Source organism: Malaclemys terrapin, chromosome 5, assembly GCF_027887155.1.
Source record: "Malaclemys terrapin pileata isolate rMalTer1 chromosome 5, rMalTer1.hap1, whole genome shotgun sequence".
In the NCBI taxonomy this organism is placed as follows: Eukaryota; Metazoa; Chordata; order Testudines; family Emydidae; genus Malaclemys; species Malaclemys terrapin.
The window spans coordinates 35,685,110-35,710,819 of NC_071509.1; the positions used below are offsets into that span (position 1 = coordinate 35,685,110).

Consider the following 25,710-nt stretch of genomic DNA (forward strand, 5'->3'; position numbering starts at 1 on the left):
CCTGATAGTTAAATGAAAATTTTTTTGGTAAACTGACATTCTCAGTTACCTATACCCAGTCTCTAACCTTTTGGGTTGGGCTCAAATTTTTCATGCTTAACCTTGGTTCCAAACAACTTTTTGGTAAAAAGCACCCACCAAAAAAACTTTCATTGGGGTTGCTAAAATGTTTTTTTGAAGCATGTTTCAGCTTACTGTATTTTTTTAAATTTATAGCACTGTGCCTCAAAAAGGATTTGACTGAAGTTTCAAAATTTGTGTGGGAAATGAAATGTCTAAAGAGATTGGAAATAGCACAGGATAGGGAACCTTTCACTTTTTGGTTCCCAGTTCAATCTAACCCAGCTGGGTAGTAACTAAGGTTGTTATCCTCTGATAGCTATTGAGTGCCCTATGTTTAATGGATTGGTAGTCTCAGTACAAACCCTAGTAATCATATTTCAAAAACCACCAGCACCTCTGAAATCAATTGGTGCTCATCTACATCCTAAGCAGAGCCAAGGAGTAAACTGGCATGGAAGTAACACTGTCCTATTGAAAATACAAGAGAGGAGAGAAATACTGACAGATATATGAGGAGAATCATGCACTCCTGCTGCTCATAGTATACATACTCTGTAGGAAATAGAATTTGGGCTCCCATTACTCCAATCAGGCACTTTTGCCACACCGAATTATTTTGTTTTATACTTCGTCTGTACATAAACCTACATTAATAATGTGTGTTTTGGAACCTGCTGAGTGGTTTTTACAATTTTAAAGCAAATAGCATAGAAAGTCAAATGATGTTGCACATAAATTATTGTATCTTCAGATAACCACAATATAGTAACCAAAGTAAGTTGAATTTGCGGGAGTCAGAGGGTGATTCTTAAGGCCCTTAAAATAGGCAAGCATGTTCTTAAAGCCATTGACTTTCCCAAATTCAGGCCCCAAGAGAGGACAGCCATACTAGTCTGAATATGCTTGATCCCAGCTGAGTTTAAAGGCACATGAACTTGGTCCTAGTTAGTACCATATCTGGATGGTTGCTATTTCTGTGTTTGGGTCTTCTCTACCATCTTCATTTTATTTTATTAGCTGCCAATAAATCTTTCCTCTACACTAAGTTGAATCTTCTACTCTTCTTTTTTCAAGGAACTATCATTTCAAGATTTGGGCCAATATCTTTGCTTTCATATCTCAGATAAACTGTTACTAACAAAAGAGATTTTCCTTAGGCTTAATAGGTAGCCCTATTATTGCTGACTGCAAAGATCCATGGATCAGCACCTTGCTGCAATTGATTTCTCAAAATCCAGATAAACTTTCATTTACCACACAGGCTCAGTTCTGCATGAGCTCCATGTGGGTGGACCTCTGGACCCCACTAAAACCTGTAAAGCTCTGCATAGATGCAGGGGTTCACCCTGCAGAGCTCACTAAACGTTCCAGGCCTCTTGGTATTTTATAAGATCTACACTTTTAATACACTGGAAAAGGGTTCCAATTATTTTGGCATCTCTCTAAAATCCCTTGATTTCCCCCCAACTTGTATTCCCTATATTTATTTTTGAAAATATTCTCTTTGAAAAGTTATGTGCAAAATCCAATCGAAAAGTTATGTGCAAACAGTGCAAAAAGCCAGGGGCTCTAGCAGCTTCTGGCAGGTGGCAATGGTGGAGCATGCCTCAACAGAAGGCAGAAATATGGGGGTGGAATGGCACGTGGCCCTGCGAGCCCCCTCCACACATGACCTCTAGGAGGCACAAATATACTTACCCCGGGCACTAAAATCCCTCGTTACAGCTCTGCTCTTTCCAATAAAGAGAGATAATACTTAAAAAGGGGGTACACAATGAATGTAGGATTAAAATAAAATGACCTTTTAAAAATAAAAATGTTAAATCCCATGTAGCATGACATTTGTTTAAAAATTTATACTTCAGCATACTTCTAGACAGTATTAAAACAAAAATGTCAGATATTTAAAAACAAACATATAAAAAGGTATCCTCCAGGAATGTTGTATGGGATTTACCTTCCTTTTATGAATATGCATCTTGTGGTCTTTGAGGGTTGGCAGTATCCTTTTAATAAAAAGCTCATAACCCACTCTATCTGTAGTATGCTCTAATGCAGCCCCCCATCTTATATTTTATTTCAGAGTCACAAGGGACAGAACACTACCATGTCAAAAAAGGAGAGAAGGCGGCAGAGGAGTGAAAGAAATTTACATTAGTTCAAAAACAGACTAGTTGATTTGGTAGTTTTGATTCAAGCTAGCCAATAAATTTTCCAACTCATCTTCAGGTAATGTTCATAGTATTCTGACTGAATTATCCATCCCACTATCCTTCCACCAACATGTATAAGTGTGTTTTTAAATCAATAAAATGTAAGACAGTTTTGACTAATGTAGGATAACAGAGTGAAAGATATTTTTCATTTTTCAACTGTAAGATGATAGTATTTCATTTCTAAATTCAGATATTCAGCTATGAATTTCTAGGTATCAAAGCAATTAATGAAAGAAAATAGATACACATGATGCAGTAAAGAAAATTATTACAGCAGTAAGATTATTTTGTTTTGGAATTATACCAAATTTAAGCAATTCTTATGCTGAAGTCAAGGTACTATACATTTTCAAAAACCTCAACCATATTATTAAAACCTATACTTTAAACAAATTGTACTGTGAACACAAATGAGCCCACAAATATACAATTGTACACTGGCAAAACCCAGTATTTGGGTTTATTGTTATCTATTTGCATATGCAGACACTAGTTACATTCACAAAAGCAGGTTTTCCAAACAACTACCACTGGTCTCATTTTGAAAATTTGTCCCAACATACTGAGTGCAGTTAGCCATCAGAATCCAATTTCTAGTTTCTAGAACAAGAATTTTCAAAGATTTCATAGTGTGGACCACATCTTAATATAGTGCCTCAAAGACTGCATTATCTCCCATTCTTGATTGTACGGTTCATCTCCCTTGTCAGCAGTGACTGAATAACATCCCTGTGGCAATTACAGCAATAGCTTGCATGGAAATGTAATATTAGGAAAGAATGTAATGTATGTTAAGCTTATTTTAATGTGATTTAACAGCTGGAAACAGAGAGCAAGCATCACATGAACAGCCAGTAAGTGCTCAAACCAAGGTAAGCTAAACCAGAGAAAAATCACTTTTTTATATCAGTGCAGTACATCTACATTTCAGGTTTGCACTCCTGCAGCTGTACTAGTGGACAGACACCCCACCTTGGGCTATCAAAAGTGTCAAATGAGAAAAATTCATCTGTGATCAGTGAACTAAAGGAGACAGCAGCACAGGCAACTGTAACTAAGAAAATGTGACCTCTGACTTAGCAGGGCAGCTTCTGTTGTACGATTTCACAGAAGACAATTGTTACCCACTTCTGTGGAATCACAGGAAAAACTGCTGGCTACAATCATTTATATCACCAAAAGCAATGAGAGATTATTATCTTCAGCCAGGTATGACAAGGAAGATCTGCCCTATTTCTTGTCCTTCCTTTTCTGCTTCTTCTGGTACTTTTTTTGCAGAAGTCGCATTGTTTCCATCCTCCTGCTCCCTGAATTACAGGAGGAAATGAAGTAAACTTTCACTGTGGTATCTATTTTGCTTCATTAACTATTGGTAGTAATTAAGCAATTTTAGGAAGATGAGCATAAACGTGAAGGTTATTAAAACCTTGGTAATACCTACCAAGCATTACGTGAGGATTATTTACCTGTCAGGTACCCTTGGAGCAAAGCAAGATGTAGTAGAATGAACACAGAGAACATTTTCAGCTCCAAGATCCTGGATTTTAGCCTCTACCGCCTTTACGTCTGTGCGCAGCTCATCACCTTCTAATACATTCTCTATCACCACTGGCTCAAAACCTAACCCAGCCAATAAAAATAAGAGTGTATTAAGGAGTAACTTTATACGTCTATATCTTCAGGCTAGATGCATAATTCTGGGCTATGATTTAATTTCAGATTTTTTTTTTTTTTTATTTCTATTCATTTATTCTGGTAACAGACTACTTCAGAGGCTCAGAATCATTAAGAACACTGGTACATAAATGACAACTTCACTGGTGTCCACTGGAGAACTTGGGCTTTAGGTAAAAGCTAGTGCCCTTTGCAAGCTGAACCACATAGCAACAACAGGTTCAAGGAAATCTCCCTTACTTAAGCAGATTAACCCCTTCACTTCCAATTTCTTTTTTAAATATTCAGGATGAGGGAGGCAGGGGAAATCAGTCAAAAGGACTTCCTTTCAAGATCCAAACTTCAGATGTATTAAAACAGTACTGCTGGGAAAAAATTGCTAAAAATACTAATCCAACTGCTTCTAAAAATAAAACCAGTTAGTAGCAAACACTATAGTTAAGGCTGCAACTCAACTTTCATCAGTATCCTGTTTTTACTCATTCACAACTCTCCAAAATACGCATCAGAGCTTGGAAATGTCCACATTTGGTCTTATTCTGGAAGTGAAATTTTTGTTTTTGGAAAATCTGAGCGAAGTTTGCTAATCCATTTTTGAGTTAAGCAAACACTGAAGAAAAGAATCACACAAAAAAATACTTGTTTTGGCACAGACTCAATAAAACAGTTGAACTGCACAGCTGCAAACTTTATATGTGGCTATTCTTCACTGAAGATCATACCCCAAGGTACAGTGCATTTAAAAAAAATACTTTAAACACATCTAAGTCATAAATGGTTAAACTACTTTTATGCACATATATTCATTTTTCAGTTACATAAGAACGGCCGTACCGGGTCAGACCAAAGGTCCAGCTAGCTCAGTATCCTGTCTACCGACCGTGGACAATGCCAGGTGCCCCAGAGGGAGTGGACCTAAGAGGCAATGATCAAGTGATCTCTCTCCTGCCATCCATCTCCATCCTCTGACAAACAGAGGCTAGGGACACCATTCCTTACCCATCCTGGCTAACAGCCATTAATGGACTTAACCTCCATAAATTTATCCAGTTCTCTTTTAAACCCTGTTATAGTCCTAGCCTTCACAACCTCCTCAGGTAAGGAGTTCCACAAGTTGACTGTGCGCTGTGTGAAGAAGAACTTCCTTGTATTTGTTTTAAACCTGCTGCCTATTAATTTAATTTGGTGGCCCCTAGTTCTTGTATTATGGGAATAAGTAAATAACTTTTCCTTATCCACTTTCTCCACACCACTCATGATTTTATATACCTCTATCATATCCCCCCTTAGTCTCCTGTTTTCCAAGCTGAAGAGTCCTAGCCTCTTTAATCTCTCCTCATATGGGACCCGTTCCAAACCCTTAATCATTTTAGTTGCCCTTCTGAACCTTTTCTAGTGCCAGCATATATTTTTTGAGATGAGGAGACAACATCTGTATGCAGTATTCGCGATGTGGGCATACCATTGATTTATATAAGGGCAATAATATATTCTCAATCTTATTTTCTATCCCCTTTTTAATTATTCCTAACATCCTGTTTGCTTTTTTTGACCACCTCTGCACACTGCGTGGACATCTTCAGAGAACTATCCACGATGACTCCAAGATCTTTTTCCTGATTTGTTGTAGCTAAATTAGCCCCCATCATATTGTATGTATAGTTGGGGTTATTTTTTCCAATGTGCATTACTTGATATTTATCCACATAAAACTTCATTTGCCATTTTGTTGCCCAATCACTTAATTTTGTGAGATCTTTTTGAAGTTCGTCAGTCTGCTTTGGTCTTAACTATCTTGAGCAGTTTAGTATCATCTACAAACTTTGCCACCTCACTATTTACCCCTTTCTCCAGGTCATTTATGAATAAGTTGAATAGGATTGGTCCGAGGACTGACCCTTGGGGAACACCACTAGTTACCCCTCTCCATTCTGAGAATTTACCATTAATTCCTACCCTTTGTTCCCAGTCTTTTAACCAGTTCTCAATCCATGAAAGGACCTTCCCTTTTATCCCATGACATCTTAATTTACATAGAGCCTTTGGTGAGGAACCTTGTCAAAGGCTTTCTGGAAATCTAAGTACACTATGTCCACTGGATCGCCCTTGTCCACATCTTTATTGACCCTTTCAAGGAACTCTAATAGATTAGTAAGACACGATTTCCCTTTACAGAAACCATGTTGACTATTGCTCAACAGTTGGTTTTTCTATGTGTCGGACAATTTTATTCTTAACTATTGTTTTGACTAATTTGCCCGGTACCGACGTTAGATTTATCAGTCTGTAATTGCAGGGATCACCTCTAGAGCCCTTTTTAAATATTGGTGTTACATTAGCTAGGGCCATTGCTTGAGGAATTATCCAATTGCACAAGTCCATAGTGCCACAAGTTTTTTGTTTTTTTTAGTACATGACAAAATGGCATCATTTAAAACCTACACAGTTACTGAAAAGCTCAATTATGCATGTTAACTATATGAACAGGGCTGCAACTTAAGGCTCTATTATTAAAATTCAAAACAGTCTCATTTGAAAATTACTACTTTGATACTAAAAATATGGTGTGATTTTGTAGAACCATATATTTTCCTTCACAGTGGATCTAGCAAGTCTAGAAGTTTCACTACTTTTAGCCTCCATACTTTGTATACCAATCAACATGTAAAAAAAAGGAACCATTTAACTGAATGACATGCAAACACTTTAAATTACTTTATTTTTTCTAACATCCCCAAGCAAAATAAGGATTAAAAAGTGACTTCCTGTTATGGAAGGAAGTAAATCATGTGATCCATCTATACCTGGTCACCTCTTTCTGTAGCATTTGTACCCTTTTCATTATTTATAATTTATTTAAATTTCATACATCCCAAGTTGTCAGTTTTAGCAGTCCATTTCACATATTATTTTCCATCTATGCAAAGAAGTTTGTACTGAACTCCCATCAAGCCTGATCCTGCTCCCAGTGAAATCAATGGGAATTTTCCTATTGACATCTAAGGGAGTAGGATTGAGTTGACGGAGCTAAATCCCTCAATTTCCACTCTAGCATGGCAGTATCAGTGTGGGTCTTCCCTCCTTGAATTAACAACATGCCTCAGCTCTGTCATGGAGGAATGAAATTGTGAAGTGAGCCCCTGTCCACAAGAACTTGGACTAGACAATCTGCAACCATCATATTGCTATGACTTAGTCACTGTTGACCTTCGCTGGTTTCAGACTGGTGAGGTAGGGGTAAGAGACTCTGCTTCCAATTGCTAATCCAATATTTGCTGCTTCTTTTTTTGGATACACTATTCTTTCATTAATGTGGTGACATCCATCTTATTTAAATCATCAAAGTTTTGAACAACTCAGTTATGCCTCTTTTTATGCTCTTTTTTCCTAATATAAATCTATTTTTCTTAACCTCTTCTCTGTATATAACCAGGTATTACAAATATCTTAAATAAATCACATTCCATACAATTAGTTATGTTCAGAGAATGCTATGGCTGCCTACTTAAATACTCGACTGTCGTCCTCTGCTGAATTATTTCCAGTTCTTCAGTCTCTTGTAATATGGTGCCTGAAGTTGAGCATGACATTCTAGACATGTTCCTCACTTTCTTTTTGTGCAGAGTGATAATATCTTTCTATCTCTACTCTTTTACATAACTCCATATTCTATTTGGATTTCTACACTTGTCTATTTTATTGTTTCCAGACACCAAGTTTATGAATCCAGTACCACTATCAACAGGATAGTTTTAAACATGTGTAGTTAGAATGCTACATTGCATGGTCAATCCACCTTCTTCCTCTTACCTGCAGTTATCATAGATTTAAAGCAGGATTTCTGATCTATGCGTGGCCAAATAATATACTTTGCCTTTGGTCTCTTGTGCCGCAGTGTTAAGAAACACAGGGTTAGACTCATGCCAGTTGCCATAGGAACCACAAAGCAACTGGTCACTGTCCGGACACCTGTATATAAAAACAAACCAGGTAGTAGCATAAAGTATTTGCTAACTGCCATATACACCCACATAAGAAAAATATTAGTTTCATACCTACCAGCCAGTTTTATAATGTCCAGAACTACTGAATTAGTAAGTTTGTTCAAAAGGCTAGAACCTGCGGCTTTAGGCTGGACAGCAGAAATATCCCCTGACCTCCCAATTCCATGGATTAACCTGAACAAAAGAGGTTGAAAACATATAGTAAGAATTTTTCAAGCCTTAAAGCAATATTGTTTTCTGAAGGGCATTTGGTTTGATAAACATTAATAAAATGTCTTATCCAATGCAATGCCAAAATCAGATAATGAATTACAATACCCTATAATATTAACATGAAATTGGACTATTTCACTCACTTCTGTACAGTAAAGCCATCAAAAACAACATTTTGTTAAACAGTAACTGAGAAGGCCTATAATACTGATTCCTTTATCCACCAGGTAAATTTATCGGAAGAAAGGGCTGTGAAATTTCAGCAATGCTTGATGTCCCTCAGATTATGCTACAAATGCTAGCACACTTTGCACACACTGCAGCCATGTTTTTTGAAGAATAAAAATCAGTATAATACAATGCAATGTACACCCATGGAATTTTACAGATGCTGTGCCTGATAAACATTTCACAACAACAGAGCAATGAAGTGGTTTACATATGCTTTGTTAAAAATACATTTTAAAACATTTATGTTAATACACGCTCTGTTTCCCTCCACATTTTGTCTCCTCGCACCCCGCATTCTACTACCTCCTACTTCTCATTCGGTGCAGTCCCATCTTTCTTCGCATTCTTGCATCCTTCTGATACCACTCAAATTACATTTATAATTGTGGAATATTATTTAGCACCTCTCAGGCTTGAAAGATCATATAACCCTTTATGAACTACCCTGTTTCCCCGAAAATAAGACAGTGTCTTATATTAATTTTTGCTCCCAAAGATGCGCTAGGTCTTATTTTCAGGGGATGTCTTATTTTTCAGAAATGAAAAATGCCTTATCATCGGAGGATGCCTTATTATCGGGGAGGTCTTATTATCGGGGGGATGCCTTATATTACAACGAGAGGCAAAACTGTAAGTAGGCCTTATTTTCGGAGGATGTCTTATTTTCGGGGAAACAGGGTACACACTTACATAAATAACTTCCCCCACTGGTGAAATGCAGCAGCTGCCTACGAAAGCTCAGCAACAGTATACAACTACTGATGACTTGAATTCCATTTTTGTCTTGGGGACAGCGAGGACTCCAGCCATATGCATCCACTCACTGAAAAGCAGATGGACTGGAGGGTGAACTTTTAGGAGGGTGGCTTTATATCTGAAGCTTTTTTCTCCCACTTCCAGTGTAATTACAGCAATAATTATTTGGTTTGATAACTGAAAAATTTGGACATAATCCTAACTTTATAATTACAAAAATGCTTTGTTCCCCTGCTATGCCTTCAATATCTTTCCCTTAACTGGTCCCCCTTTTCTCAGTCTACATGTTCCCTATCTCTTTCCTAGTCTGGGTCTCTAGATGCTGTGCTCACTCTGCCCATTCATTTTGTTTTTAATATGGCTGAGAAGGAGAGAGTGCTCTCAAACCACTGCCTGACACTTCCCTCCATTCTTTTAACTTACCTATCTAATTGGCAGGAGAATGGAGTGGGGATGGAATTGAGGACTCCTCTTAGAAGAATTCCTTCTCTCTCCCACTAATGAAGCTAGTAGGTATAAGTGGTACATAAGGCGATAGAACTGTCCTAGCCCAGCAACAGCAAAGTGACATCCTCAGCTTTGTCACCTGCAATATGTTCAACTCCTAGTCTACCACATTCCTTTAGAAAAGCCAGATAGCAGCATTTTTGGAAGGAGAAAGATGCTCTGAAGATGCCCCTGATCCCATAGCTCAATCAAGCCAGAGACTCACTACAGAATTAAGTAGATGGAATGGGAGAAAGAAGACACAGGTGATGCCTCCAGATCTGTTCTCTATTAGAACAATTCTTCCTCAGGAGGAATTGCACGGGCCTTTGAAAACTGCTAGATCCCTATGATCAAGCAGTAAATTTAAAGAACTGCAATTTAGAACAAGAAGTGAAGGTAAATACCATATTTAGTTGCAACTGCAAAAGGAATTTAGCTCCCTGGTTTTCTTTGGAGGTCTCCCATTATAAAACTGGATGAACCAAACTGAGCTTACTTGTGAAAGTGGAATTTACTAGAATACCGGTAGCCCTCCCTGTCCAATAGCTCTACCTCCTTTGATCATTTTAATGGATTTGGTTTATGATCATGTCAATTAATCTCGGTCATGAGCTAATAATTACAACAATCAATATGCAGGTATTTGGATGCAAAGGATCTTTTCCAATTAGTTATAATATTTAGAAGAAAGAAGACGTTTTGAATAATATACAGATGAGTTAATGATGTACTCTGTAAACTGACAGGTTTCAGAATAGCAGCCGTGTTAGTCGGTATCCGCAAAAAGAACAGGATCTTGATTATCACTTCAAAAGTTTTTTTTCTCTTACTTAATTGGCCTCTCAGAGTTGGTAAGACAACTCCCACCTGTTCATGCTCTCTGTATGTGCGTATATATATCTCCTCAATATATGTTCCACTCTATATGCATCCGAAGAATTGGGCTGTAGTCCACGAAAGCTTATGCTCTAATAAATTTGTTAGTCTCTAAGGTGCCACAAGTACTCCTGTTCTTTCTGTAAACTGCCAAGACAAGTTATTTTTTAACCAGAGAAGTCTCTTCTTCTTCTTGCTTTGTCATGTGATCAATTCAAAATTTTGCATTTCTAAGAAACACAATTTCCTGAAGAGCGAAGTTGTGAGAACATAGTGAAAGAGGAGATGATTTTAACAAAAAAAATCTTGTTAAACTTTTCAATGACTTGCTAATGGAAAATATGATATGAAACTGATGTAATTGTCTGTAATGAAATTTTGTTTTTCAAATGCTTTCAAACTCTCTGATTACAAGATATTAAAATAAGCCTTTTACAAACATAATAAAACAGTAGCATTAAAATTGCTTGTCAGACTTACCTGTAATGCCGACGGGCAACCATTCCTGATGCCACTCTTCCTTCCCTCTCACCCACACCACAGTTGCCCAGAAAATTGTTGCTATCCATAATGGCAAGTTCATGAAGAAAGAGTTCGATGGTACTTTCATCCCATCCATCTTCAGGACACTTGCCCTTCAGAAGGAATTATAATTATAATAAAAATACTGCCTAGACTTGGATAATTAAAATTGATAAGATTTCTTTAAGTAAATTGTTTTGTTAATTTTAGTATCTTCTTTAGTGCACTGAGCAGATTTAAATAGTTAAAGAAATCTAGTCTCCCCTTCCTAGAATATGAAATTGGAACATTTAATAATAAAAGCTACATAATAAACTGCTTCTATACTCAATGCAATTTGATATTAATGTTCCCAGTAATAATAAATTTAAGATGCATTTGTCTCCAAGTACAGCATTTTAGGATGCAGAAGCAGAAGCAGCAGAGAGCAGATAGGAAGCTTCTTACTAGGATCCAGAGTGACCTAGACAAATTGGAGGATTGGGCTAAAAGAAATCTGAGGTTCAACAAGGACAAGTGCAGAGTCCTGCACTCATGACAGAAGAATCCCATGCACTGCTACAGGCTGGGGACCGACTGGCTAAGCAACAGTTCTGCAGAAAAGGACCTGGGGATTACAGTGGACGAGAAGCTGGATATGAGTCAACAGTGTGACCTTGTTGCCAAGAAGGCTAATGGCATATTAGGCTGCATTAGTAGGAGCATTGCCAGCAGATCGAGGGAAGTGATTATTCCCCTCTATTTGGCACTGGTGAGACCACATCTGGAATATTGCATCCAGTTTGGGCCCCCCACTACATAAATGATTTGGACAAATTGGTGAGAGTCCAGCGGATGGCAATGAAGATGATTGGGGGATGGGGCACATGATTTATGAGGAGAGGCTAAGGGAACTGGGCTTATTTAATTTGCAGAAATGAAGTGAGGGGGGATTTGATAGCAGCCTTCAACTACCTGAAAGGGGGTTCCAAAGAGGATGGAGCTCGGCTGTTCTCAGTGGTGGCAACTGACAGAACAAGGAGCAATGCTCTCACGCTGCAGTGGTGGAGGTCTAGGTTGGATATTAGGAAAAACTATTTCACTATGAGGGTGGTGAAGCAGTGGAATGGGTTACCTAGGGAGGTGCTAGAATCGCCATCCATAGCGGTTTTAAGGCCCAGCTTGACAAAGCTCTGGCTGGGATGATTTAGTTGGTGTTGGTCCTGCTTTGAGCAGGGGGTTGGACTAGATGACCGCCTGAGGTCTCTTTCAACCCTAATCTATGATTCTGAGATTCACTTTATGAAGGATATACAGGATATTTGGTGTATGACATGCAGTTTTAGTCCATTAGGGCTATAACACTGATCAAGAGGCATGGAGAAGATAAAGTAAAAGACAACTAGGATAACAAAGTAAAGAATACTAATAATCAAAGAAAGTTAAAAGTAATTTCAGGTACTACACATTTTCCTACTTATTTTTCTCTTCTTTGTTACTGTTTAAAAAAAAAAAAAAAAAAGGACCCACTAAAGCAAGAGAAACTGACTATTTACTCAGGGGAACCAGTGAGATTGACCAAACAAAAACTGCAGCCAAATGTTCTTTGCATTCCTTTGTGTAGCATACTTACCTTTGTAAACTGCTTAGATCAGGGGTTCTCAAACTTCACTGCACCCCTTTCTGACAACAAAAATTGCTACATGACCCAGGAGGGAGGGGGGGCAAAGCCAAAGCCCCAGGGCTTCAGCCACAGGTGGGGGGGACTGTAACCTGAACCCTGCCCCAGGGCTGAAGCCCAAGGGTTCTGGCCTTGGGTGTGGGCCCCGGGCTTCAGCCCTGGGCCCCAGCAAGTCTAACATCAGCCCTGGCGAACAGGGTCGCAACCCACTTTGGGGTCATGACTCACAGTTTGAGAACCGCTGGCTTAGATGAAAAGTACTCGGAAAACACAAAGCATTACTACACCACAACGAATAGCTATGCAACACCTATTCTCTTCTTCTTTCTGTATGTTTTTAAACACTAAAAAAAGAGACTATAATCTTAGTTCGTTGTCAAAATAACAGGAAAAAAATTTAGTCAAATGAGTGTCCATTTAAATGATCAGAAAATTAGGTATGATCAAAAAGAAAAGAGTAAGGGAGGCATCTCAATATTCCACATTAATAACAGGAAGACTCACTTCTAATTACTAATTTCAGAATATTATAGAACAAAAATAATAAAAATCAAGGGTAATGAATCACAACACATACTTGTACCATATTTTACAAGTGTAATTTCATTTCAATTATAAATAATATTTTATAGTATGTTAGTAAATATTTAGTAATGTACAGGGCTTGAAAAATTCATTCAACCACTTGCCAGTGGCAGATTGAGAGCTTTTCCTGGCAAATGTGGGGCCTAAGCCATTAATTTTTGTAGAATTTAAACTTTCATTTAAGGCCTGGTCTACACTACGTGGTAGGTTGACACAAGGCAGCTTATGTCGACCTAGCTATGGATGTGTCTTCACTTAAATTTGGCTCCCAGTGACGTAAGCGCCCTGCTATGCTGATTTAATAACACCATCTCCCCAAGCAGCGTAGAGTCACGGTCAATGTAATTAGGTCCATGTAGTAAGAGTGTAGACACGGTGTCACTTATGTAGACTATTACTGGCTTCCTGCAGCTGTCCCACAATGCCCCAAACTGACCGCTCTGGTTACCGTTGTGAACTCTGCTGCCCAGGAGTCAGGTAGACAGGAAGCTCCCCCCCCCTCCCCCGCCGCCTTTAAAGCCATGCAAATTTTTGAAATTTCTTTTCCTGGTGGCCCAGCTTGGCAAGCACAGCTAGAAGCTCTCCACTGTTGAGTGTAATTGCCCAGCTGACCATGCCAGCTATATGTTCCAGATGAGCTCCTGCCTGGAACAGACAGGAGATACTGGATCTCCTAGGCCTGTGGGGAGAAGATCCTGTACAGACAAAGTTCTGATCCAGCCATAGAAATGTGGACATCTATGAGCAGATTGCTCAGGAGAGACCAGCAGCAGTGCCACGTGGAAGCCAAGGTGCTCCGGCAGGCATAGCAGAAGCCCAGGGAGGCCAACAATTGATCTGGTACCAAGCTGAAGACCTACCATTTTTACAAAGAGCTACATGCAATCCTCAGCGGAGACACCCCCACTACCCTAAAGAGCCCCATGAATACTTCCAAAGAGCCCGAGTCACAAACCCCTGCCATGAACAGCGAGAAGGAGAAAGGTAGACAAGGAGGAGGAGTGTGGGGACCAGACAACCGGGAGATCCAGTTGTGTGGTGAGCCAAGACCTGTTTTTGACTCCACCACAGTCCAGTCATTCCCGACAGTCGAACACGGGCGAGTCTGATGCAGGGGAAGGAACCTCTATAAGTATGCACTTTGCTTTGAAATTACAGGAATGGAACCCCCAAAGCAGAAGGACATCTGTGGATTCGCTCTTTTTTACTTGTGCTAAAAGAGGTAGTGAAGCAACCAAGAGAGGCAGAGTTGCTATATGCTTTTCATTCCCCGCTAGAGTTAGGCAGAGGGGGGCCATGTGGAGCAGTTTGTTTATGAACACCAGGATGTCTCATTAATTCTCTGTAGAGATCTTGATGAAACTTTCATGGAGGTACTCTGCAATCCTCTGCCAAAGGTTTCTGGCAAGGGCTGCCTTGTTTCTTCCGCCACAGTAGGACACTTTCCCACGCCACTCGGTGATTACTTCAGCAGGCATCATTGCAGTACATAGGTTATCAGCATGTGAACCTGGGCAGCAACAGGACATCAGCAGAAGCTGTGCTCTCTCTGCCCCTGTTACCCTCAGGAGTGAGATAGCTAAAATTACCACCACCCGTGCAAAACGGTGCCAGCATTCAGTTCCATTGCCCTATACTACTAGAATCATGCAAGCAAGCTATTCCTCAGCCCCCGAAGGACCATACTCACCATGGCTGGTGCTGTGACTGGCGCTGTGCTCTATCACTCCCAAGCAGAAGTGAGAATGTAGTGCTTACAACTTTTGGGGAGCAAGGGGAGTGAGTTCAGCAGCCTGAGTTTCAATTTCTGTCATGAATAACTGACTGTGTGTGATTATGTGTGCTGTATCTGCAGCTGCTGCCATTGCGGCCTTCAGGGTCTCTCCCTCCACACCCGCAGAACGCCTGAGCCAGATAAGGAGAAGAAAGAAAAGGACTCGGGATGACATGTTCCAGGAAATTCTGCAAGGCAGTGCTGCTTTACAGAACTAGCACGGGGCCTGGATGATCACCCTTGCAGACAGCATGGAGAAGCACAGACTGGAGAGGAGAAAGGTGCAGGAAAAGGAGAGGGATGTGCAGCAGCAGATGCTTGCGCTTCTCAGACAGCAAACAGATGCTGGTGGATCTGAAGGTTCAACAATCCTGTGCTCGCCTCCCTCTGCAGCCCACTGAAAACTGCATATTGGGACCTCCCTATTACCCACCCTCAACATTCCACGTGGCATCAGGGGTCGGTGCAGTACCTTTACCACTGCACCCGGGGGGAAATTAAAGAAAATCACAGCTTTACATACACTGACCTGTGAAAGCCACAGTTGGTATACCTATACCTGAAAAGGAAATGACTGTTGTTTCTACTTAATAAATTAAGGGAACAGAACTTATGAAGTTTTAAATGTTTTTTAATTGCCTGGTTCATGTTACAGAATAAAATTGTATGTTTGGAATAAAATTCATCTTTATTAGTTCATGGCATATGCTGGCTGGTGCTGAGCAGGTTTGGCAGCAACCAATTCCCCATTACTGCACTATCATTCACAAACAATATTAACAGGTGCATTGACAATTTTATACTTGACCAAATTCACAGTCCATTTTGGTCAATTTCATGGTCATACGATTTTTAAAATTGTAAATTTAATGATTTCAGCTATTTAAATCTGAAATTTCATGGTGTTGTAATTGTAGGAGTCCTAACCAAAAAAGGAATGGGGGCGGGGGGAGTTGCAGTACTGCCACCCATATTTCTGCAGTGCTGCCTGCAGAGCTGGGTCCTCAGTCAGCAGCTGCCAGTCTCTGGCTGCCAGCTCTGAAGGCAGCAGCACAGAAGGTGGCATGGTATGGTATCACCACCCTTACTTCTGTGCTGTTGCTGGCAGAGCACTGCCTTCAGAGCTGCGTACCTGGCCAAAAGCTGCCCAGCTCTGAAGGCAGTGCAGAAGTAAAGGTGGCATTACCGCGACACCCCTCCCCCCCAGATAACCTTGTGACCCATTTGGGCAGGACCCCCAATTTGAGAAAAATTGGGCTTCCCCTTGAAAACTGCATAGTACAGGGTAAAAGCACACAAAAGACCAGATTTCACAGAGGGAGACCAGATTTCATGATCCATGACATGTTTTTCATGGCCATGAATTTGGTAGGACCTAGTTATACTGCTACATACATAGCAATCACTGCAAGATTCATTTGGGGCTGCAAAAGAGCAAGGCCATGTAGAACACTACAGCAAAACATACTACTCTGTCTCACTGTTAATGTTCTTTTAAAGTCTCCCTGAGCCATATATGTCCATGTGGAGCTCTTCTAATAGCCCTTGTAGCTGGCTGTTCAAATTCAGCAGATAGCCGCTTCATTTCCACCCTTCATGTGGGGATGTATCATCCCTACACCAACCTAATGAAAAGTTCCATGAGGAGGTAAGGGTCACGATGGGACACTTGCAAGGTAATAAATCATGGCCTTATGTAAGGCCCCCCTGGTGGTCTAGGATTATATAAGATGATCATGGCCTTATGTAAGACCCCCTGGTGGTCTAGGATTATATAAGATGATCATGGCCTTATGTAAGGCCCCCTGGTGGTCTAGTATTATATAAGATGAGGTAAACAAATCATGGCCTTATGTAAGGAACAGTTGAACCAATCGGTGTGGGGCTATACATGTGATAAACACATGATTCTCCTTCTTGTCCAATCCGTAGATGTGTTATTATAGCCTAATTGTGTTATGTAATGTTGAGAAAAACTATAAAAGAAAGCTTGCAATAAACAGGATTCGGATTCAGCCTGCAACCACAGTGGTCGTGTGCTTTATCTGCTCTGCATGGAACCCCACAAATGGTGACCCCGACGTGATTCGGCTTGGACATCAAGGCAGCCAGGACTTTGCCCAGAGTGAGCTAGCAGAGATCATACTAGACACAGCCGCCAGTGGAGCAGGGATCAATGTTCTCAGACAGTAGACCCAACAGGTGTTGTCTCAGAAGCTAAGCAAAGAGAAAGCAGATCCAACCAGAAAAAGGATCTGAGAGGTCAGACTCTATGTCATCTCTCATGAAGAAACTGGAACAATTGAATTTAGATATTAAAAAGGCTCTCAGTGCTGGCTCTTCTCCTTCCAGCACTCCTTCTTCCAAAAAGCGCAAACAGCCATGCCCTGTTAAGGTGGAGACAGGCCTTCTTCACAGAGATAAAGGGAATCTGTGGGAATAAGAGGGCAGGGTACCAAGATTTAAATGGTTTGCCAAGCTCAGTGTCAACTGGAGCACGACCAAAAACTGAACATGGTTTGAGAAAAGGCGGAGGTGGCAGCCGCGGCAGGAGGTACCGGAGGATACCGGCTCCTGGTCGTCCGAGAGAGACGTTCGTGAGCTCACAGCCGACTGAAGCGTTCGGTGAAAAAAGGCGGAGGTGGCAGCCGCGGCAGGAGGTACCGGAGGATACCGGCTCCTGGTCGTCCGAGAGAGACGTTCGTGAGCTCACAGCCGACGGAAGCGTTCGGTGAGGAAAGGCGGAGATGGTAGCCGCGGCAGGAGGTACCGGAGGATACCGGCTCCTGGTCGTCCGAGAGAGACGTTCGTGAGCTCACAGCCGACTGAAGCGTTCGGTAAGAAAAGGCGGAGGTGGCAGCCGCAGCAGGAGGTACCGGAGAATACCGGCTCCTGGTCGTCCGAGAGAGACGTTCGTGAGCTCACAGCCGACTGAAGCGTTCGGTGAGAAAAGGCGGAGGTGGCAGCCGCGGCAGGAGGTACCGGAGGATACCGGCTCCTGGTCGTCCGAGAGAGACGTTCGTGAGCTCACAGCCGACGGAAGCGTTCGGTGAGGAAAGGCGGAGATGGTAGCCGCGGCAGGAGGTACCGGAGGATACCGGCTCCTGGTCGTCCAAGAGAGACGTTCGTGAGCTCACAGCCGACTAAAGCGTTCGGTGAGAAAAGGCGGAGGTGGCAGCCGCAGCAGGAGGTACCGGAGAATACCGGCTCCTGGTCGTCCGAGAGAGACGTTCGTGAGCTCACAGCCGACGGAAGCGTTCGGTGAGGAAAGGCGGAGATGGTAGCCGCGGCAGGAGGTACCGGAGGATACCGGCTCCTGGTCGTCCAAGAGAGACGTTCGTGAGCTCACAGCCGACTAAAGCGTTCGGTGAGAAAAGGCGGAGGTGGCAGCCGCGGCAGGAGGTACTGGAGGATACCGGCTCCTGGTCGTCCGAGAGAGACGTTCGTGAGCTCACAGCCGACTAAAGCGTTCGGTGAGAAAAGGCGGAGGTGGCAGCCGCGGCAGGAGGTACCGGAGGATACCGGCTCCTGGTCGTCCGAGAGAGACGTTCGTGAGCTCACAGCCGACGGAAGCGTTCGGTGAGGAAAGGCGGAGATGGTAGCCGCGGCAGGAGGTACCGGAGGATACCGGCTCCTGGTCGTCCAAGAGAGACGTTCGTGAGCTCACAGCCGACTAAAGCGTTCGGTGAGAAAAGGCGGAGGTGGCAGCCGCAGCAGGAGGTACCGGAGAATACCGGCTCCTGGTCGTCCGAGAGAGACGTTCGTGAGCTCACAGCCGACGGAAGCGTTCGGTGAGGAAAGGCGGAGATGGTAGCCGCGGCAGGAGGTACCGGAGGATACCGGCTCCTGGTCGTCCAAGAGAGACGTTCGTGAGCTCACAGCCGACTAAAGCGTTCGGTGAGAAAAGGCGGAGGTGGCAGCCGCGGCAGGAGGTACCGGAGGATACCGGCTCCTGGTCGTCCGAGAGAGACGTTCGTGAGCTCACAGGTAAGCGGCTGCATTTAATAAAATGGACTCTGCTTTTTCTGCAGAGGAGGAGACGGTGCATGATTTTTTATTACGCATCGCTAAAAAGCGGGGAGAAAAGCTTCCCTCTGACGCGTTGTCCCGTTTGTTGAAATGGGGGCAGAAACACGGGAATGTACAAACAGGGCCTTCAGCTACAGGACATGCTGAATCAGTTCTCCCATTTGGCCAGTGAGAGCCATCCCCCGCAGTCCCACACATTGCGAGCCCTGAACCAGCCCGGCTTTCCTGTCACCAATGATGTTTGTACCCCAGAGTTCCGGGCGGAGTTCCCGGGGCAGGGTGAGCAGTTGCGGAATAGGTTGGAAAGAATGGCGGAGCCAGGCTTATCTAACTTTGAAAGGACATATAGGAAAAAACCACCGGATAAGATCCCTCCGGCAGATGCTACCCGAACACCATGCCGCCACGCAGAAGCCAAACAACGACCCCGCGGCACCGGACTTGCACTTGTTGTTTGCTACAACCTAGACACCTGATAATGTTGTGCTTCTGTTTGTTCAGACTCCTTATTATAGGAGCAGGGGTCTTTGTATGTCCAAACTCTGTACCTTTTGTTAACCCACGACAAAATGTTTGGATCACCTGGGCAAACCAGACTGGCCAAGAAGCCCTTTTTGCTTGTCCATGGCCACCCCATCGGATCCCTTTAGAACATGTCTTATTGGCTATCCTTATTTACACCCCAATGGTTTTCGTGGGTATTTATGTAATGTTATGTTTTTTAATAGTTCCCAGTTGTTAAATGTCACCTGTCGTCAGTTTTATAGGTTCAAAAAAAGTAGTCAGGTGGCTAGTAATTGTCCTAATGTTAGTTGAACCCTCCTATAGGCCTTATTTAAGAAAAAGGGGGGAGGTGTGGGGATGTATCATCCCTACACCAACCTAATGAAAAGTTCCATGAGGAGGTAAGGGTCACGATGGGACACTTGCAAGGTAATAAATCATGGCCTTATGTAAGGCCCCCCTGGTGGTCTAGGATTATATAAGATGAGGTAAACAAATCATGGCCTTATGTAAGGAACAGTTGAACCAATCGGTGTGGGGCTATACATGTGATAAACACATGATTCTCCTTCTTGTCCAATCCGTAGATGTGTTATTATAGCCTAATTGTGTTATGTAATGTTGAGAAAAACTATAAAAGAAAGCTTGCAATAAACAGGATTCGGATTCAGCCTGCAACCACAGTGGTCGTGTGCTTTATCTGCTCTGCATGGAACCCCACACCTTCACCCCAGTGGAAACTTTCCCCGCTTTGTTTTACAGATATTATACAGGGCACAGCAGGCAGTTATAACCATTCAGCTATTTTTCTCCCTAAGGCCCAAACGTATAAGTAAACAATGCCAGTGACCCTTCAGACAACCAAAGGCACATTCAACTGTCATTCTGCACCTGCTGAGCCTGTAGTTGAAGCAGTTCTTGATGCTGTTGAGGTGGTCAGTGAATAACTTCATGAGCCATGGGAGCAAGATATAGGCTGGGTCACCCAGGATCACTACTGGCATTTCATCATTCCCAATGGTAATTGCCAGTTGGGAAAGAAAGTCCCTGCAGCTTTAAGAACACAGGACTGTTCAGAAAGATGTAAGCGTCATGCACCTTCCCTGACCAGCCCACACCAATGTCAGTAAAACTTCCCCAGTGATCAATCAGCACTTGTATAACCATAGGAAAGTAGCCCTCTCTGTCAATGTACTCTGTGGCAAGGTGGTCTGGTGCTAAAATAGGAATATGCATGCCATCTATCACCTCACTCCAGTTCAGGGACCCCACTGCTGCAAAACATCCATCATGTCCTGCACATTGCCGAGAGTCAGTCAAGCATAGCAAGAGATGATTAATGGCCCTGCACACTTGCATGACAACAGCCCCTGTGGTGGATTTCCCAACTCCAAATTCATTTCTGACTACCTGGTAGCAATCTGGCACTGCAAGTTTCCACGGTGCAATTGTCACTCACTTCTCACCTGTCAGTGCAGCTCTCATTTTGGCATCCCTGCACTGGTGGGCTGGGAAGAGCTCTGCACACAGATCCAGAATGTGGCCTTCAGATCCGAAAGTTCTGCAGCCCCTGCTCATCATGCCATACCTCCATGATGATGCAATCCCACTTGTCAGTGCTTGTTTCTCAGGCCCAGAACCAATACCCCGTCTCCAACTGCTCCATGAATTCCACCAACAATCTTGAATTGGTTCTTTCTATGTCCCAGGGCAATCTAGCCTCCAAGGAATCATCATATTCCCCGTGGCTCCTCTTGCAGCTCTGTAAATACTGCAGGATCACATGCCCTGTGCTTGCCATGCTCGTGACAAGAGTGCAGAGCTGTGCAGACTTCATGCTTCTGTCAGAGATGGCGGACAGCGAGGAGGGACACACGGGTTTGTGGAATTTTGAAAAGGCATGAAAATTATGGGATGCAGATGAAATTATGGAATGGAGAACAATGAATTATGGGAAGTTGACTCCATGCTCCTAATCACCCCTGCGTGACTTGTTTTGGTCCTATCAGGCATTGCAAGAACTTCCCAAAAGACCCTGCACTGGATGGTGGTGAGTTGCACAGTGGGATACTTACCCATAGTGCATTGCACTCTATATCAATACAAGAGCTCCTGATGAAAATGCACACACAAGCAATGTAATAACTGCAGTGGCTTTATACAGATGTAACTTATGTTGACATAATTGTGTAGCATAGACATGGCCTAAGTGCTAAAAGCAGAAATTTTAAGGTTACAGTTTGCCAAATGTAAACTGACAAAGGGCTGCCTTCCTCAGAGCTTGTCAGTCCCTGATTAACTCCATCCAGAAAAAGATGCCTTATTTCTTAACTCAGGTCTGTAAACAAGCCCTTTAATCTCCAGACAGAGTACACCTGTGAGGCTCACAATTTTACCAAGCATCACCAGAATTAAATTAAAAGACTCTGGTCAGTTTCACGATTGATACTCTGAACCCTATGAGCAACAGTGAAACCATCACAAACCATTTTAGTGTTAGGCTGCTGCTTGTGAAAGCCATGAGCAGCAGCAAGGTCACTGGAGTTATTCACAGCAGAGCAGTGAGAAAGGACTTGAGAAACATTACTCCTACTGTATTTTTAGGTCTATCTCAATGGCAGCAAGACAGCTCAGGGGTGGGAGAAGGGTAGAGTTTTGAAGAACCAACCCTTACAGCCACTGTGAGTGTTCTGAAAGGGAGGAGAGAAAGCTCCTTCCCACTTCCAGGAGTTAGGGGGAAGGGCATTTCAAATATATCAGACCCATTCTAAGAAGAGGTTAATCTGAAATAGGGAGCCCTCAAGTCAGACCTAGGGACAACAAACCAGTAAAAAGCTGAGCAGCAGATAGAGGCTATGCTTTTCACAGGGCACTGGCTCTAGACCTTGCCTGTTGGACATCCCCTCATTTGTCTTTTGTACCTCTTCCTTGTAAGCATCTAATAATTTTTTTCAAGTGGTCATAGTAGATTTTGCAAAAATAAGGAAGTAAATCCACACTAGAAATGTTACAGCGGAACAGCTGCACCACTGTAGCAGAGAGACTTAGGCCACATCTACACTACAAAATTATGTCAACCTGTTATTAAATCTTTTGTACGTGTGCCCATATGGCTTCGTGTGTTGGTAGTGCGCGTCCTCACCAGAAGCACTTGTACTGATAGTATTGTCAGCGTGGGGCATTTTGGGACAGCATCTGGAGGCCAGTAACAGTTGAGGTAAGCAACGCAGTGTCTACACTGACACTGCATCGACCTAATTACATCCCCTGTAACTCTATGCCGCTCACAGAGGTGGTGCTACTAAATCAGCGTAGAGAGGCACTTACATCAGCAGGAGCCAAATTTAAGTGAAGACACTTCCACAGCTAGGTCAACACAAGACAGCTTACGTCAACCTAACCACGTAGCATAGACAGGGTTACCATACATCCGTATTTTCCCAGACATGTCTGGCTTTTTAGTTCTTAAATAGCCATCCAGGAGGAATTTTTAAATATCTAAAAAGGTCCGGGAAAATACAGCTGTATGGTAACCCTAGGACAGTACAAAGTCCCGGGGGTGGCAGTGCTTCCTGGGGCAGTTCCCGGTGCCCGCCCGCCGGCAGGAGCCTGCAGTGTGGATGGCCCCTAGGCACAGAGGTGGATGGGGGCTCCGTGCGCAGCACCAGCTCCCTCCTGCCCAATCAGAGCTGCGGGAGCGGGGCTTGCAGGCGCCGGCAGAGAGCCCTCCTCCACCCCCCCGACCCAACTCTAGGAGCCAGAGGGACCTGCCGGATGCTTGCTGGGAGCCACCCCAGGTAAGCACTACCACACCTCGCCCCCCCAGCAGGTGCCTCTGGCTCTTAGGGTCAGGTCAGGTCGGGGGGTGGAGGGCTCTCTGTGCACTGCTGGCGCCTGCCAGCCCTGCTCCGCAGCTCTGGCAGCTCTCATTGGCGCTTTTCCCAGCCAATGGGAGCCACGGAGCTCGCGTTGGTGGTGGGCGCAGCACGTGGAGACCCCTCGGCTGCTCCTGATCCTAGGAGCCAGAGACACCTCTGGCAGGAGGGGTGAGTAGGCGAGCAGGGTTGGGTGAAGAGGCAAGTGGCGAGGGAGCCAGTGGCTGGCTAGGAGGCAAGTGGCGAGTGCCAAGCCAGCGGCTGGCAGGAGGCGACGAAGAGGCGAGTGAGCCAGCAGCGGGCAGGAGGGTGAGGAGGCGGGTGGTGAGCCAGAGGCAGGCGTGGGGGGGGGATGTGAAAAGGTCAGCGGCGGGCAGCAGGGGTTGAAGAGGCAAGGGAGCCAGCGGTGGGTCGGCGGGCGGGTGGGGGTGAGGAGGCAAGAAGCGGCAAGCCAGCGGCAGGCAGGGGTTCTCGGGGTGGGCATGGGGGTTTCTGGCATGGGAGTGAAGAGGTGTGTGGCACGTGGGAGGAGGCAAGCGGTGGGTGGGGGACTGAGGAGGGACGCAGCAAGCCAGCAGGTGAGGAGGGGTGCGGTGGCGGGGCCGAGCAGGGAGGGGGCAGGACCTGGGGCAGAGTGGGGGGCGGAGCATAGGAGGAGTGGGGATGGACTGTGGGCGGGGCCAACCCCCCATGGAGTGTCCTCTTTTTGAGTGTTCAAATATGGTAAACCTAAGCATAGACTAGGCCTTACTACAGCAATGGGCAAGCTTCTTCGATTGCTGTAATTAATTCACCTCTCTGAGAGAAATTCTTCGGTCGACCTACCAGTGTCTACACTGGGAATCAGACTGGTTTAACTAGGTGTCTCCAGGGCGTGAATTTTTCACACCCCGTGCGATGTAGTTAGATCAACCTAACTTTGTAGTGTAGATGAGTCCCTGGTAATATATGGGCCCCAGCAAAGCACTGTGCTAAGAAACAGGAAGACAGAAACCTCTAACTTGATTGGAGTACATAGCAGCAAAGCCCAAGATACACAATGTCTTGGAGCCAGACAAGGTGCTGGGTGGCTATTTTGGGGGAAGATATCAATGCTCCCAGCATGCCTCTCTGCAGGAGATCTGACTAGATAAATATAATGGTTCCTTCTGGCCATAAAAATCAATTCATCTTCCCTGAGGGCCTCCATGCCCTACACAAAGGAACAGGTGTAAGGCACCGAGTACAATGACAAGATTCTTCCTATTTCCCAGTCCATCTGTGTCCACCCACACTCTGGAGTTACACTTCGCTTGTAAGCTCTTTGGGGCAAGGGCCAGGAGCTTGTTCTGTGTTTGTACAGCACTTAGCACAACCCAATGGTTGGGCTCCTGTGCGCTACGGGGCAGACAAATCACAACTGCGCTGCGTGTCAGCTTATGCCACACGCGCTCTTGCCCTAAAGGGCACATGGAAGGGGGGGCAGGGATCCTCCCCCCAACCCGGGCCAGGTGGCTGAGGGTAGGGACGGGCTGCTCAGCGCCACAGCTCTAATCAGTGCGCACGAGGGAGGGTGCGCGCTGCACAACAGCTGGGGGCCGGGTGCACGCTGAGGGAGCGACCTTAGAACCCCCGGGACAGTGGGATAGGAATGACCGTTACCTGCTCCAGCAACGCCCGCAGGCGCAGCTCATGCGCGCGCCGGCCCTGCGCCCCCTGCCGCACGTAGGCCGCGTTCACCAGCCGCTCGCTAGCGCCGAAATTCTCGCCGTTCATGTCGGAAGAAGTGGGCGGAGAAACTGACAAACACGCTCAGATTCCGGACGCCCCTGCCGCCACCGCGCAGGCGCAACCCCGTGGAACGAGGGGCCGTGAAACCACGTATGGTGACACGCTCAACTCCCAAGGAATAAGCAAAAGCAGGTGCGCATGCGCGTGGACAACGTGTGATGCCGCGCGCCCTGGGGGTGGGTTGGGGTGCGGCGTCCTTCTTGCGCGCGGAGTGCTCTACGCCTATACCTCGCGGGGGCGCTGCTGCCGCCTCCTCAGGCGGCCCGCAGCCCGCGACGGCCGCAGCGTGGAGCTGACTGCAGGCAGGTGTCTCCATGCGGAGGTGAGGCGGGCCATGCCCTGGCCTGAGTTCAGCCAGACCGACCGAGCGCACCCTGCCGCGGGGGGCCAGGCTGCTCCGCCCGGGCATACTGGCCGCAGCACCACTGTAGATGAGCACCACGCAGGGCCCATCGTGCTGCGTGTGAGC

The 25,710-nt window shown here is 44.6% G+C and overlaps 2 protein-coding genes across 2 annotated transcripts in view; one reads left to right on the forward strand and one right to left on the reverse strand.

The window, feature by feature from the left end:
• The window catches only part of SEPSECS (Sep (O-phosphoserine) tRNA:Sec (selenocysteine) tRNA synthase), a 57,471-nt gene extending 32,112 nt beyond the window's left edge, over positions 1-25,359 (reverse strand). Inside the window, exons 1-5 of the mRNA XM_054030352.1 lie at positions 25,113-25,359; positions 11,003-11,157; positions 8,013-8,131; positions 7,764-7,922; positions 3,746-3,899 (exon numbers count right to left, since the gene is read on the reverse strand). Coding sequence (XP_053886327.1) covers positions 3,746-3,899; positions 7,764-7,922; positions 8,013-8,131; positions 11,003-11,157; positions 25,113-25,226 — 701 coding nt within the window. The 5' untranslated portion in view covers positions 25,227-25,359. The remainder of the gene's footprint in view (positions 1-3,745; positions 3,900-7,763; positions 7,923-8,012; positions 8,132-11,002; positions 11,158-25,112) is intronic.
• A 92-nt stretch (positions 25,360-25,451) lies between these two features.
• The window catches only part of PI4K2B (phosphatidylinositol 4-kinase type 2 beta), a 39,779-nt gene continuing 39,520 nt past the window's right edge, over positions 25,452-25,710 (forward strand). The window contains exon 1 of the mRNA XM_054029663.1: positions 25,452-25,563. The gene's annotated coding sequence lies outside the window, so the exon portion shown is untranslated. The remainder of the gene's footprint in view (positions 25,564-25,710) is intronic.